The sequence below is a fragment of the Micropterus dolomieu genome, linkage group LG08, assembly GCF_021292245.1.
Source record: "Micropterus dolomieu isolate WLL.071019.BEF.003 ecotype Adirondacks linkage group LG08, ASM2129224v1, whole genome shotgun sequence".
NCBI lineage: Eukaryota > Metazoa > Chordata > Actinopteri > Centrarchiformes > Centrarchidae > Micropterus > Micropterus dolomieu.
In genome coordinates, this window is record NC_060157.1 from 21,591,636 (window position 1) to 21,608,833 (window position 17,198).

A 17,198-nucleotide genomic window follows, 5' to 3' on the forward strand; every position below is an offset into this window, starting at 1 on the left:
CAAGCATATCTTCAACCGCTACTCACAGCTTAACAGGAGTTTACCATAGCCTAAAATAACTTATTATGATGTTAACGATGCCATTTATGATATCACACATGCTTGAATCCATTAGTTTTGTCTTTACAGCTCTTATATCCCATCTGTCCCATTTGCCAGATGTTAAAGAAGTGCATCATTTAAAACTGTGCTTAACTGTGCACACACTACACCACATGCCAGGCTTCCAGTTAAGCACCAAAGGAATTAGTTTCACTAATATGAACACAAAAGGAGTATTCCCTGGCTGGGACTGTCTCCTGTTATGTGGCTATTGGAGACTTTGATGCAGACCCGTCTGGAAAATGTGATTTTAGGCCAAATAAAACTATTCAGTTTCTTTTTATTACTGAGAAATTTTTTTTTATCTTCAAATTGAAATACTGTATGAAAAATCAAAAGCGACCCATGCACTGATAATTAAAGTTGCAATTTCACACTAGCTATTGGCATGTGAAGTGAACTGACTGATGACTGCTGAGGGATTTAACTTTTTCTTTCTTCACAATAATGTCTCAAAGGACTAAATAGAGAAAGAGGGCCTGTTTCGATCTAACTAATTAATAATCAATCACAGGAGAAATTTAGCTATAAATTGTAATATCATCTTGAGATATATAATATAGTGTAAAGATTTCAATACTGGTTCATACAAGAGCAGAGTTTCAGCATTAACACCACTTTTTCCGATACCCTACATTGTGGAATATAAACATATAAAACCAAAACCAAACCAATTTTTGGTGCTTACAGTGATTGACAGAAACATTTTGGTTGGAATTGAGGTCCGATACCAAATATACTGTATTCATCACCTTGCCTATTAATCACCACTACTGAGTTAAGACTGTGAGGGAATACAGAAAGTATCAAAGCTCCAGCAATACCTGTGGTATTAAGAGCAACTTTATCATGAGAATCATGGTTTCTTGTTGAAGTTGTTACTTCAGATATTGGTTGGCGCTTTGATTGTTACAGACTGTCCTTCCTGATCCATCCTGCAAGAAGGTGAAGCAGTGCCAGAACCCTACTCTAAAGAATACATTAGAATAAGAAATATATGATAATATGATAATATGATAATGTCACTCTCAGTTTCAATCTCGGCTGTGTAACAGAGAGAAAAATGTCCCTTATTTCAAAATGGATTTAGTTAGAGCAGTTTGGAGTTAGTGAGGTTATAACCAGAGGTGGAAAGTAACAAATTACAATTACTCACGTTACTGTAATTCAGTAGTTTTTTTTTGTGTACTTGTACTTAGTAGTTTATAAAGTATTTTCAATCACATCCGTTACTGAGTAAAAAAAATTGCAACCCTAACTCGCGATCACTTTTATCATGCAGTGTAAGCTGTGAAAAAAAATACTGTATTAAGTTACTGCTAATGCAAACTGAACATTTCCTGCTGCTGCAGATTCACATTAAAAGCATTTAACTGGCGAAACACAAGTTGTCACAGGAAATGCAATCTGTTTGTAAGTGAGATTAGCGCTGACTTCTCTCATTCGTCAAAAATGAGTCTACACAACAAGACAACTGTCATTTTCAAATAGCGTCAAAACCTGTTGATTAATATATCATGCCAATCAGAGTTACATTTGCAATTACAGATTTTAACCATCACCCCTCAGTGAACTCCTTGGCTGCGGTCTGAGAGCATTTTCTAGTGAAGTAGGCCTATGAAGTAGCATATGTAGATTAATCATTATGGATTTAGGCCTACCATGTTTTAAAGGAGACTGTTCACATTGATATAAAATAATAAAAATGTTCATTTTGCGAAAGTTGAAAATATTAAACAGTAATATGGCAATTATTTTTGAAAGTCCGGCCCCCACAGTGTCTGCTTCGTGCCCTTGAACAAATGTAGTTGAGGACCCCTGATGCAGAAGTAAGTTAAATAATAGCCTACTTGTACCATTCCATTGGTGGTTAAAAACTAGTTTTCATAGTTTGGTAAGATACCTTTCTCTAAATAGCCATCGGTGCATGACAGTGTTAGTTGACATTAGCAACTTGCTGGTAACTAGTTATTTATTATACTAACACTTATGATTTCCCATTAAAATGACCACCACAATCTCAAACTTCTCATTATAACATGAAATGTTATTGTTTTTCATTGATTTTGCAAAGCATCTGTCAAACAAACTAAAATTGAATGCATTTGTTCCCTTATCAAATCGCAAAAGAGTTAATTAAATAAGTTGCCTATAAGAAGTATAAGATATTGAATCAATATAAATAAGTTATTTTAGGAGGTTAAAAAAGTAACTAAGTAACTTTTTACTTTTACTTGAGTGTATTTTTATACCAGTAACTTTACTTGTACTTAAGTAAAAGTTCAACAAAGTAATTGTACTTTTGCTTAAGTAGAATATTTTTGTACTCTTTCCACCTCTGGTTATGACTACGATTGCACACTATTTCACATACTGCGTACATGTTCTGTGCATTGTTAAGTGAAGGTTTTTGATACTTCACCAAAATGAACAACTTGGGTGAGCATGACGTTGTACAGCTCAGTTCATAGCAGCAAGTGTAAGTCTGACATCAGAAACCTCAGAAGTGGATTTTGCCCTTTCATTCTCTATATTTCTCAACATTTCTCCAAGACTCCATGTGTGCTCCGAACAATTCCCATGAAATAAGCCCCTTTTATCTCGACTTTAGCCTGACTACTGCACCCTATCCTGTAAGGTTTGCTGCATACTTTCTTTCAAAACGTTTTTCACCGGTAGTGATCTTATTTACACTGGCACCCAGAGTTCTCCCTGCTGAACAGATAAAGAGCCTCGCCTCCTCATTTGTTGTTGCTCTTCCTGCTGTATACAAGACATGTAAGGCACTTTGAGATTTGCCTGTGCTGGTGAGAGAGCGATAGAAAGGAGACAGGAAAAGTGCAAGAGCCGAGCTGGAATGACAATTTTATATTCTTTACATCCATTGTAACCTACCTTGTGCAATTCTATCTATATTTTTTGTTCGCTCCTCCGCACCTCTGCCTCTCTTTCATCAGCTTTCAGATTTGCTGAAGGCAAGCCGTAGGTGAAATCTATTTCAGTTTGCAGATGAAGACACAGATTGACAATTCCTGTAGTTTGGTGTATTGTGCATCGTTATCCTCAGCAGCAATGTCACTGCACTACCCTGTCTGTCACAGTGATATAGTGGGTTACTTTAGTAACACAGAATATGTGATTGAAAGCAACACATTTTGAATGGTGTGTTTAATGTGGCCAATGGTTATTATAAGATCTAACCTTAACCAAAGCACCAGCTTTTATTAGTATTGATGAATTATATAGTGTAATCTCGAATTTGAATCCACCACACAACACATATAATCTATAATCAATCATTGTACAAGTTTGGTCCATTGTTGAAAAAAGTGCAGCTTGTAGGATGAGAGCGGTGTCTTTGATGAAGTGTTTTTATGTGCGTTTGATTATTGTCCTGAATCGATTTTTGTTGATGCACATGAAGGAAACACCTTTTTAGAAAAAGTATTGATTGTGTGCTTTGTTAAACTGGTTAATAGATTGTCTGGGAAATGATGTGTGATGCTTCACAACCACCATTTGTGGTTGTGCCCTGTTGTTTCAAAGGCTTAATGATCGCAGTATTGGCAACTGGACAATTAATATTTGATGTTGAATATAAAGGTTACAGTATGTGTGTGTGGGTGTTTGACCCATTGTACTGCAGAAAAATATCTATATCTATGTCACTGCATAGTGTAGTTTTATGATCAGTGGCTCTGGAGTTTAATTAATTTAATAAATGATGTTTGCACTACATACGCAATTTCTCCAGGGTTTTAAATTGTTTTCAGCATTCAGACTACATGAAGCCTTTTGATTTCACAGCAGTGAATTAATAGATTATTTTGTGTATACTTGTGTCTGTGATTAATGGCATACATTTATTACCACTTTATTAGGTACACCTATAATGCAATCAGCCATAATTTCTACATTTACAAAGATAATAATGTTTTAATTTTTTATTGATACGGTCAGAGAGGTATTCATTTAACTATATGTTTATTCAGGTTGTAGTTTGCAGTGGTGTTGACCTGGACTGAATTAAGAGAGTAAGAGCTTCAATTACAACATTTAGTTTCATTACTCTAACGTCTATAAAATGTCTGAAAATAGTGAAAAATGTGGTCCAATGTGACGTTTCCAAAATGCTTGTTTTGCTCAACCAAAATTAAGACCCGAACATATTAAATATACGGTCATACCAGCAAATATTCACATTTTAGAAGTGAAGTGAACTTTTGGCATTTTTATAATTTATTTGGATCTCATTAGATTTTACAGTTGTACCAAAAAGTGGTCACATTTTTAAAACCTCCAAGCCTTACTTTGATAAAAAAAAAACAAAAAAAAACTATACTATTGTATTTCCCCCAAAGTGTCTTACATGCTTTTGGTCATTTTGAGTCCAGACAGCTGAAGGAGCTCTTTAAAAATTGCCCAAAGCGAACACCAGTATTGCTCTACCGATCCTATCTGCTTGCCCCACATAGCACATCTAAATGTACATCCTGACATTTCTCCTACCGTCTTTGGCATCAAATGATTTCCCATTCAAAGCTGTGCTGGCTCGCAAAACTATGACCTGTTCAGTGTTTGTGTTCTCAGGATATGAACAAGAAAATGATCAAGATCACACAGGTTTGGACTCACGAGTGCTGCATGTTCATTAATAGGCCAGTGGAGGGCACTAAGAGAAAGCGGCTGGGAGAAGAAAATGTGCATCTGTGTGGTTTCCATTTCAGTCAAAAACATGCTGAAATTAGCAGGAAGGGAAATTAATTGTGGTAGCCTTTAAATCAACCACAATTAAATTTACTCTGAAAAATGCTCACTCACCACCTTGCTACTTGTATGTTAAAACAGTGTTTAGAGAGGTGAACTGGTCAGAGTGTCTGTGAACTCGGGCGACAACCAGCCCACTCACGTATTGAAACATCTGACGTCTACTCAACTCTCACCTCGAGGGGACACAGTCTTCCTCTTCAGCCCCCTCTTTCCCTTCTTATCTCTGCCGCCTTCAGTGCCGACTTGTCAAATTTCCTACTCAAAGCTTGTTTGCTTGGAAATGTCAGCCAGGGTGAAAGAATGTTTTTGGTTATGTAACACATTAATCTATGCTCTCTCTCTGTCTCTCTCTCTTTTTTGCGTGGGCTTTTGTGTGTGAAAGAGGCTTTATATTTGCATCCTGAAAAGACCCTATCCAGATTCTTGGCCTAAAATCATCCCTTCTCTATATGGATTTTGCAGGTTGGATTTCTTTATTTGGCAGAAATGTGGCAGTGCACGATTTCAGCAGAACACGAGAGATTTAACGGCTCAGAGTCTGTATCCGATGACCTCTGGACAGAAGGTCAATCCTTGATCACTGCACCTCTGTCTCCCTTTTTAACTGACAAAGCTTTACATTTGAGGTTTTGGCAAAGTTTAAATGCGGGGAAGATGGCTAATGAGACATTAGAGGTTAGTGTAGCAGCTCATGAAAAATACAATAGATACTTATGCTAAAAAGGCACAAAAATATGGAAATTGCCTTTTCTCCAGCCCTTTCATTTATCCAACAATTCCAACGTGGATGGCCTCGGAAATAGTTGTGTTGACCTTTCAAAGACTAAGGGGGATTAATGGTAAATGGAAGAGGGTTGAGGAAGTCTGTTTGTGTGTGTGAGAAGGCGGAAATACAGAAGGGATGGCTAGTGTTTTAATGTGGAAGCCTAGCTGGAGAGGAAACCTGAAAGGAGAGGTTTGCCAGGGACACACAAGGGCAAGAACAGGGAAACAAAAACAGGATGGCTCTCAGGCATGGAACATTCTGGAGAGAGGGCGTTGACAGAGAAAGTCAGTGACAGTGTGACAGTAGGAAACCGTGTTCTTCCACGGTGTTATCTCTGTTATTCCCACTCAGTATGTAAGAAATATGTGTGTTTGTGTGTGTAGTAGCGCTCCGGTATTGAAAGCATTTTATGACCCACTTAAGCCTGCTTGCACTCAGATAGGGAGGACATATAAAAAGCTATAATTTTTACTTTTTATTGTGTTGTATTGCCATCTTTTGGATGGAAGATGAAGAGGGGTGCGGTTTAAGTTAAATTCACCAGATTAAATAATTAATAATAATAATTAATTTCATCAGCATGTCTAAATAGAACAACAGCCTATTTGTGATACATTTATTTTTGTGTCTCCCTCTAGCTGTGCAGTCTCTGAACAGCCTGAATGACCAGATTGCAAGCTTCATGGTGACTGGACCCAAGCCCCTGGAGCAGGAGGAGCCTGCCTTTCTTCCTCCTGAGAAGGACACACTAAAGAAGTCCATGACCCTGATGAGGCACCTCCTCGTGGATGCACAGGTACAAGAAACAGTACATTCATTAGCTCACAACAAGGCAGGTGAGGCTAGAGAAAGAGAGACTCGTCACTGATAAAATGGAGACAGGTTGGAGGATTAATCTCCACAGTTCTTACTCGACCTGGGAGTTGAAGGGGGGCTGGAATTACAGGGTGGTCACCAGTGTTGGGCAAGTTACTCAGAAATTGTAATGTATTACTAGTTACTTATTACTCCTTAAAAAAGTAATATTATTACTTTACTTATAGTTGATAAAATAAACTAGTTACGTTACTCATTAAGTTACTATATTACATTCCAGTTTCCCACAGAATGACAGCGGGCAGCGGGGGGGGGTTACAAAACGTTACGTTAACGCCATTCTCTCCAGACGAGTCCAAGCATCAGTGGCAGTAGCGGCTGGAGTTGTGTCACATTGCTGGTGCACGGAGTTTACAATAGACGACTGCCCAACACTGGTGGTCACACGAGCATTTAAAACAGCGATGTTGCATGTCTACATTGATATAATAAATTTATGAGAATTGATACCTAATTACGAATTTTTATATTCAATATAAAAGTAATATTTAATATATTCATAAATCTCTTGTTTCGCGGGGCACCAGCAGAGTTGTTATTAACCCAGAGTCTCCGGACCTCTGGGTAGCATTTTAATAATTATACAATTATTCACTAGTGATCAGTTAATAATCGCTCAATTATCTTAAATGCATCAGTCAGTCTCATATCTAAGGGTAAATTCTCTTGGCAGGGACTTAGAAATAGGCAGCGCACACAATTCCTTGGTTGCAGTGAATTTTTTAACTAACTAAGGTGATATAAAAATGCTGTTAAATACAACAAAGAAGTAAACCATAGCTAAACAATGAGAATGTGGTTTCTATTGTGGGAGAATTTGACTCATACGGCAGCTAATGAATGCAAATAGGTGATAACTCGGTTAAACTTGTCTAGGCGTTTCAAGGATTACATATGCTGGATTAACCAACTATTGGACATCACTGACCACAGAATGCCTTGTTTTTGCCTTGCGGTGGATCGGCGGCCTGCCTTGGCCTGTTGCACGGGTCCCACGCTAGCTGTCCGATTCCTGGCTTTTTGCTAGGGAATTCTCCGGAGTTCTTCGTGTTTGGAATGAAGAAAACCCTCAAGGGTTGGCCGTCCTCGGTCTGGCAATTAGGCTGTTCTTCAAGTATCCTTTGTTACGGCTGGTGGGACACGTGGTGTGTCCGACCTCCGTGGGCTTAGCTCGACGCATAAAGCTTAAAAAGAACTTGGTCGTTCTTAAATTAACTAGTGTAACTTAACGGACTAATAACTTTTAACAAACAAAAAGAAAGAAAATAAAAACAAGTAAAGTTGCTGTTAAACAAGGGAAAAATCGATGTCGCGGCATTTTCTGTGTGTAGCTTCAAACGAAACAAAAGCTTTTGTTGCGCCGGGCCGAACTCTTAGGGCTTTGCCGGGAGAGGGGGCACGCCAGGCGTGTGCCGAAGCGCCGTTGAAGAGCCCGGAACAAGCAGGGGAGCAGAGCGAAGAGAAAAGTGGAAGAGAGCGAACTGTTGGGGCGTGGTTCCCAGAGGGCAGTTCTTCGTTTCCCAGCGGGCGGGCTTCCGGTTCCCGAGGGACTGTCTTTCTTTAGACATATTAAAGTTAATCAAAAACAAATCTACTGGCGCGTATTGTAATCAAATATCTTCCCACAATCAACCTCAATTGTCAAACGGTTGTACCGTTCTTAGTTTTATGCACTTGATAAGGGAAACAATTGTCAGATTATTGAGTGATATTTATACATTAACGGCATTTCAGACGATGGCATGTAATACTTATTTTGTCCACTTGGGGGAGCTCGGGTTACATGAGGATAGCTCTGATTAATCCTAAAACAATCTTTTCTCAGGAACTGGGAAATTTGGTTACTTAACCTTAATTCAAGCTGGCAAATTAATCGAGTATAGGATGACATTTCTTTATCATCATTTCTAAAGGAGGTGTCAAAGTTGTGAACAAGCATTGGTTACACATAATCTGAAGGAATGTCATTAACCTTGCTGAAAATTAAAACACTGCAAAAGTAACTTATTTAGATTCTTTTCAGCAATAATATCAACAACAGATAACAACAACATGGTAACATAACTACTCAAATAAGAGACACCGCGTTATCTGGCTGCGGCATCAAAAGGTGGAATGTTTTACGATCAGGCTGCTCAGAGACAGCACTTAGGGAGGGAAAATTTCAACCCCCCTCCTTTGGGGTATCTTCAGCCGTCTGTTGAAAGTTGATATCTCAACCCCCTCCTTTCTTTCTCCCAGGGAGAGAAGAGGAATTTGGAGTAGTCCAAATTTATTTAATATAAAATGCACAAATCCACACTGTTGGTACACAACAGCGACTTTTCCAGAGCTGTCCCTGAATCCGGATTTTCAGAGTTGAGAAGCAATTTTAAGACCTGGTTTGTAAGTTTGCGGTTGCTCCTGCGTTGCTCTGCGTACAATGACACAATCACACAGCTAAAAAAAAGCACATTAATTTAACCGACAAAATGTGGACAGAATTTCGCAACCTCAAATTTCAATGAAATTGTTTTGTATTACAATAATTTGTCATCGGTGATGGTGAAGTAAATTAGTTCAGAGCTTTTGTGTAGAGTTCAACTTTGGTGGACTGTTGACAACTGTTAACCGGTTGCAATCCGCTTTCATTCTAGTTCTGTTGTAACACATCCTGGATGAAGTTGCCACCTTCTATCACCAGGTATTTTGAGTGAATCTTGCTGTGCCACTTTTATGGTGTGACCAAGGCACTTATGGAGTTAAAACAGATTTCTGAAGTGGCCTCGATGTTGATCCTTTAAACTCCAAAGAACAGAACTGCAGATTACCCCGCTGCGTGAAAATCACTTTGCAAAGAATCATTAGTTTCAGACCTGAGTGTTATGCAGTGAAATTATCCAGGTTTGATATAAAACAACACCCATATAATCCACCTTTTAAATTGCTGGATAATGTTATCTTGGAGAACAAAGGTCAAGAAAGACGCTTGAATTTGTGAAATCACAACATTGTAAAACCTGGTTTGTGCCAATACCTGGCAGACTTGTGGTGTAGGAGTAGACGTCACGCTTCACTTGGTACCAGTGCAAATTGTTTGTGAAGACACAGAATGCTATTTCTGAGCTGCTCCGTTAAAGGGCCCCAGATGAAATGAAAATATTGACTGTGTGCAATAGGGGTGCAACATCAAGGTTACATTTCCAGAGTCAACTGCCACTTGAATTCCCTCAGTGCAATGACAGATCAACTCAATAGAACATAGTGTTAGAAGGTATTATAACAGTTAATTTGTCTTTTCTTGCCACTTCACTCCCCACTCCCCTCATTTGACTGAGTCTTCCACCAAGTCCTCTTATTCAGCGATGACCCACGTGTCCTGGAATCAATCACCCAAGTAAGCAGCTGCGGGTATGTTTGAGGACTGATGCTTGTGGACTGCTAGCATGGCACCTTTTTGTTACTTAATGAATTTACTGAACCATTATTGTCGTGTCAAATAGTGAGGACGGAGACCTGACATTATAAACACCCCCTCTCCTACGTACATTCTCTCTCCCTCAGTTTTCTCTTGTTTTGCTCATGCTGTTGCTGATAATTTCACATAACCTTTGTGAGGGAAGAGGAGGAGATGAGTGGCTGGATTCCTACAAGCTGTAATTAGGGAAGGGAGGATGCAACCAGCTGAAGTGGCAATGTCAAGAGTGTGATTGAGCTGTTTGCGATTTAGTAGACATGCTATTTGGGATCATTTGTTACAGTGTCATTTCTATCCCCTCATACAAATACAAATGAATTTGTGCGGAAAAATGTACTGTATACGCTACAACGTAACATGATGTTGAATAAAATGGTCATGAACTCTAATCTAGAACAAGGTTGCAAGGCTTTACTGTAAGTGCTTGCTCGTTGCCTCACAATTTGGCCATTATTACATGTCATGATTTATGCACAACTAAAGTGCACCTACTTAGTGTTTTTGTCTCTTGGATTCTCTCTCTCTTGTTATTTTATTCTGAGGCTAAAAAGCATATTAAATGCTCAATGCCGTAAAAACATCTACTTGCATACCAATACAGGAGACTTGGAGACTACTGAGTGACTACTGACTGACATTGAAAATGCCTTTCTCCTTTTTTCACTTTATCTCTCATTCTCCCTCTAAAAGACAGGTAGCCATCTTCCTTTCAACAACACAGCAGACTCTGTCTTGTTAATTTACTCGCGGTCCCAGTACTTCTCATTCCGTCAGCACTCTTTTGAACGTTTTTCTTTTCATTTTAGTCATAGCACAAGTAAAATGTCATGAAGCATGTGTCTATTGGGAAGGATTGCTGTCCATTTTTGATTCCTCAGAACAAGAAGCTCCATCCAGAACAAAGTAGCTGCCAATATTGAGAATATGTAACATTTCTGAATATTTAATTTGTCCGGTCCAACCTGTTGCTTGTAAAAGATGGAAAAAAAGATTATGTCCAAAATTTGAGATGGTTAATAATTACTCTAATGGAAAACATGGAAATGTGGTCTCCACAGTTTAATGCCATGCTAAGTAACACATTTCTTGATTACAAAATGATGAATCTTGTCATGTCCTCAAAACAATTTATAATTATGTATAAAATATGTTAGGGCTGTATAATTAGTCAAATTGTAATCTCAATTATGATTTTGGCTTCCAACGATGATAAAAACAAGTTCATCAAGATGTGATGTTTAGTTCAGCGCAAACTGAGTTACTGATAACTTACCAGTCATTATTATTAGCTTAAGCCTATGGCATTTTACACTGCGTAAATTAGCCTAGCAGCTAGCTGACTTTTTCTCTACTCATAGCTTAACAAATTTCATACACTTTATACTTATACTAAACCAGGTGTGTTCAGTGCTGCTTTACCTGGTCTGTGCTGTAAAATATCCACTATGTCCATGTCTTCTAACGTAATACTGATTTATTGTTTACTAGTAACTGCATCTCCCGACAGAACACCACGGTTGAATTTCAGCATCATGTACTGTAACGAGTTGTAGTAAACTCGAGTAGTTCACCTGTGACACACACACACACACACACACACACACACACACACACACACACAAGGAGCCCCCTTAGTGGCTTTGTTTTTGTGACCAAAATAATCATGACTATGATTTTTGCCATAATCGAGCAACACTAATAAATGTACAATGAGAAATGAAATTGTTGAATTCTTTCAGCTTTTTTCTGTCAAATGAAATGTGTGACTTCCACCTTGACCTGCTGTCTTGCACTGACTGAGTGGGCCGCCCCACACCAGCCATAAATCTTGATAAATCTCTTCCTCCACCCTTCTCAACTTTGATATGTGTTATTTCATTAGGCGATTTTAACAAACCATTACCACTGTCCTGCAACAGTCTGCTCACGGCAGAGCCGCTTCATGTAGATCTTTCTTTTCCTGCAAAGGCCCATCTGGTGTGTATCCTGCAGTCAAGCTGGGAGGAGATTGGCTGCTGAGCTTTTGCCACTGACCCTCCCTCTATCTCCCCTTCCCCTGCAGTACCTGGCTGTGACTTCATTAGCTGAGCTGTCACTCATCAGTGGAAGGAAATGGGGGGAGGTAAAGGGACATTTTGAGCACGGGGTGGATGTTGACAGAGGCTGGGGTCCAGTAAAGGTGACTTTGACATTTACTGAGTGGAGACACTGATAAATAAGGTCTGTCTGACTCCCTCCGACCTCCACTCTGCTTTAATCATCAGTGGAGAGCTGCAGACACGTTTGTCACTCTTACAGAATAAGCAAAGCAGATTCAAATACACTGGTCCCGTTTTTACAAGCACAGAGGTACACACAGTTGAGAGCTAAAAAAAACAATGAATATAGAAACAGATCAATATTTCATGTAATGACATTTTCACAAAAAGTCAGTAGTTGTGAGCTCTTTTTAATATGTATTGAACACAGAGCAAATCAGTTTTGCCGGTTTTGCCGGCTATTCTGAGAGAATCAATGTTGTACAGCTGTAAAGGATACAATTTTATCTTCACCATTAAGTATTGTAGATTTACAAAGTCTGAACTCACAGACATGGATACAGTAATATTTAAATCCCTGAAAACATTTGTGTTGTAAGGAATAAATAGATGGTAATTTTGACTTAAAGGTGGAGTAAGCGATTCTGGAGAAATCCAATACCACAACAAATACCATGATGTAGAGCAAACAATGACACAGCAAGTAATGTAAGTAACATTAGCTAAGTTGTTAGGGTTAGCATACTGTTGTTACAGTTGCTGCCGCAAAGCTAACATTGCAGAGAGGACGAGGTGGTCCCAGAGCCAGAACACCAGCTCCAAACAGTAATGTTCACAACTCTCTTGCTACAATAGCTAACATCACAACAGCAGCATGTCTTGGCAAACTAGAAAGTCAGCTGAAAGTCAGCTTTTTTTTCGATTTACGTTATTATGTTCTATATCTTTTTTGTTCATGTAATAGGTTTGCAAAGTGAAAAGCCCAGTCCACCCCAAAGGGAGTTACCATTTCCCGCAGAAAACACTGCGCCTGAATTGCCTGAACAGCTCTTGTGGACCAATTGTGGAACCGAAGCCAAAGTCCTTTACTCAACTGCAACTGCAATAGTAGTGAGATCCTTCACTCCGCTAAAAAGGAGCATTCAACATACAGGGGGAAAAGAGGTGCTGCGGCAATGTGCAGTTTGACAAAAATATGGTATTTTAAAAAGAATTAAACCATGTAAACCTATCCTGCTTAAACCTTATGAACCTGAATATCAGCATAAAATGACCACTTCAATCTTGATGATTACAGCTCATGGAAATCAAAACTAGTATCTCAAATTTATAATGAATTTTAGAATAAAGAATTTATAATACAGAAATGTCGACATGAGAAGATAATTAGCTAATTAACTCAAAACATCTGCAAAGGTTGCCTGAGCCCTTAATTTCTCAGTCTGGTTCTGGTGCTCACAATGAACTTTTCCACGATATTCAAAGTTTTTTTTAGATGCACCTGTAGACTGTCCTTGTTATAAGCTGGGTGAGTTCAGTGATTGAAGCAAATACAAGCCCGGGCTATTAGGAGAAGTTTTAGGGTATTACATGTATCAACTTAAGCTGATAAAATGTAAATATTGTGTTTACTGCTTGTTCTGCTGCCGCCAAGTGGCCAAAAAACAACTAATAGTCCTTAACAGCCGGCATACGCTTAGGTAATAAACCCTCTATCTAGAGTTAGTGTAGACTGCATACCTAAGTCAGTTATATCTAATCAAATGCCTATCCTGGGAGTGTCCGAATTAATATTTCAGCGCAAAGGACTGACTTCCACATATATTTGCCAATAGTGCTGGACCTGTGCCCAGGGTCACGGAAGAGTGCAGGCTGTGCACAGTCTCAGAGGACTGGGGGGAGGTGATGTAGATGGAGCGAGTGTGTGATGGGTCTGGCTGGGTCAGTCTGTTCCTCTCTGACTGGGGCCTCAGCTGGCCCTTCAACGCATGGTTCCTACCCATGCATAATACATCACCTTGGTCCCATCTGCCCTCTCAACCCTTCCTCTGACTCCACCAGGCCTGTCTAATAGGCCCTCCAACAATGAGGGCCAGCCTGATATGCTGCCTTGTACTACTTTGGTGATGGCTTAGTGTGGCCCAGCTCAATTCCAGAGTGTGACAAATGAGAATGGAAATTGTGTGATTTGGTTCAAAGAGAGTTTTGACTTCATCTACTGTTGGAAAGAGTCGGAGTGTTTCCTAGGTTTTACTCTGCTGTCAAAACATCCAGCACTGTTTTCAAAATACTAGAATTAGCTCACCCAAGTTCATGCCTTCAGTGTGTTGTTTGAATTTCAAAATTATTCTTTCATATTAAAGGCAGCAAGCTTGAACTCAACTTGAGGTCATTTGTTTAGACATTTTGTTGTCGCATTTTCGATTGGTTTATTCCCATTTCTGTTTGCTTTCTGTCAAAGTTATAATTGCCTGATCTCAGTGAATGTTATTTGCAGTAATGGTACTTAAACAGACATGGTCAAACCCTTGTCATTTTTAATGCTGCTGTGGTCAAGAGTATTGCACTTAATGAAATACCCGGGGATATCTCATTCATTGAGAAGATTGTATCCAGAAGGAATATGTAAAATGATGTCTTTTACTATTTATCTCCTACTTGCTATCATTTTTTTTTGGGGGGGGGGCACACCAAAATTGAATTGTCGGTGCAAGATGCATGATATTACTCCTCTTGCTGGTGGACTTGTATGTTGAGCAGATTGAAAATGACGGCTTATCTTGTAAGGAATAAATTGAAAACCATTTCATTATAGGAATACGGTTCTGAATGTTGCCTGCAGAGAAAAGAGCTCTCTGTCATAGTGAAATAGTAATGGTATGGGCATTGTCACACGTCAGTAGAAAATTATATAATGTAAGAAACTGCATCCTTTGTAATATTCAGTGTGGGAAGTCACACATTATCATTTGTTGTAAAAATGTATAACAGATTAATCAGGATATATCTTTGCACTTGATATGCAGTTGGTGTCAATATTTGAACACATAGAATGTTTTCTAAAAGAGATTTACAGTACTGTCTGAGGGTTATACAGTAGTAAACATATACTGTATATATACATTACTGTGCAGGTGTGGGGAAATGCTGTAAATGTTAATATATTCTATTTATTAATTAACAAAATGCAATGTGAGTGAATAGAAGAAAATCAAATCAATATTTGGAGTGACCACCATTTGCCTTCAAAACATCTTGGAGAACTACCCGCAGTTCTTCTGTGGATTTAGGCAGCCTCAATTACTTCTCTCTACTCATGTATTCCCAGACAGACTTGATGGGCACTGTGGGGGCCGTACCATCACTTTCAGGACACCTCATTCTTTACACTGAAGATTGTTCTTAATAACTTTCACTGCATGTTTGGGGTTGTTGTCATGGTGCAGAATACATTTGGGGTTTATCATTTCCCTCCCTGATGGATAAGTATTATCCATATACTTGTCAGCACTGAGAAGACAATTCATTCCGACCAAATCCCCAACTGTGTTTGCAGAAATGCAGCCCCAAACTTACATTACATTTATGCATTTAGCTGACGCTTTTATCCAAAGCGACTTGCTATACATGTCAGAGGTTGCACGCCTCTAGAGCAACTAGGGGTTAAGTGTCTTGCTCAGGGACACAATGGTGGATGTCTCACAGTGGGAATCGAACCCAGGTCTCCCCCACCAAAGGCAAGCATCTTATCTATGCGCCATCACCACCCCCAAACTTGGAAAGAACCACCACCATGCTTTACTGTTGCCTGCAGACATTCATTCTTGTACTGCTCGCTAGCCCTTCAGTGAACAAACTGCCTTCTGCCAAATATTTAAAATTTTGACTGATTAGTCCACAGCACCTGCTGCCATTTTTCTGCCCTCCAGTTCCTGTGTTTTCGTGCATAGTTGAGTCGCATGGGCTTGTTTACATAACACGGTCCTCAACGTTGCCCGTTCCTTTGTGCTTCTTCAAAAGAGCTTGTGCAGCACATCTGGAACCCTGTCTGCTTTGAAATTTCTGCTTGGGAGAGACTTTGCTGATGCCTTTACTATGAATCTGACACTCCATGTTCCCCAGGTGTGTTACCAGCCGTTTAGACTGTTTAACATGTGCTAAAAAATGGCAATGAGCTGCACTGATGAAATACAATCTAGGTAAGCCAATTTGTGTAATAGATCCATGAATTTCAAGGCGTATCAGACACGAAAACACTGCACAGTGTTTTATAATAATGAGGAAGGATATTACAACTTTGGAAAGTTATCACCACAGCAATCAAATCTATCCTTCCATCCTCCTGGCGATAGAATCACTCTGTTTACATTACAAAGTACTGTCAGTTGACGTTGCAGTGATTTGGGGCAAAAGATGAGCCAGGTTTAACATTCTTGCCGGATAACCCTACGTTTATTTGTTGGAGCTGCAGTGGCACCCCTGCAGTACCAACGCAATGATCTCATTGAAATGAATGAGGGCACTGCCTTTTTTCTGTTTCTGAACACAGATTTAAACATGTCTGTTCTGCTACATAAAAACTATGAATTTCTAAAAAGCAGTTTAAAGTCAGTTCACATACATTATAAAGAGATAGACTTGTTAGAAAACAGGGTTTTGGCTTGTATGAAATAATTTTAATTATCGTACTACATTGCCGTACTATTTTCTGTTACCTGACATGCATGGTAATTAGTTCTCTCAGCTTGTGGCCAAATACACACACTCTGTAATTTGTATCGCACATCAGAGTGAATCTGCCATCAGAGTGAAAGACATGACCTCCAAACATCGCAAATATCTCAGCATTAACACTGAGTAGGTGAGGTACCATTACTTGTTTTAACAGCAATTACACAACAGTTACAGAATGATTAGACATAGCTACATACTGTATAAAAAGATATATAGATAGACAGTAGAGCCTGATGGATAAATCAGCAGGAACTATGCAGTATATTTGCCGATAAGAAATATGTCAGTTACATAAAAGGTTGTCCACCAGAGAGCGCTTGGGATGTCTCTTGGTCTCAATTTCTCCATAACCAAATATATGGAGAAACTGTTATTATATTTTATACCCACTGTTACTCCACTTGAATTTCAATAACAATGTCCTTTGTGCTGTTTCTGTAGATCAAAAGAGCTA

The 17,198-nt window shown here is 39.1% G+C and overlaps 1 protein-coding gene across 12 annotated transcripts in view; it reads left to right on the forward strand.

Annotated features, from left to right (window-relative positions):
• LOC123975310 (kazrin-like) overlaps positions 1–17,198 on the forward strand; it is a 212,987-nt gene that overhangs the window by 25,500 nt on the left and 170,289 nt on the right. For 11 of the 12 annotated variants that reach the window (XM_046056676.1, XM_046056678.1, XM_046056677.1 and 8 more), the window contains one exon: positions 6,277–6,434. In XM_046056676.1, the coding sequence (XP_045912632.1) occupies positions 6,277–6,434 (158 nt within the window). Of the gene's footprint in view, positions 1–5,334; positions 5,438–6,276; positions 6,435–17,198 lie in introns of all 12 variants that reach the window. The other variant, XM_046056682.1, reaches the window with a different exon arrangement.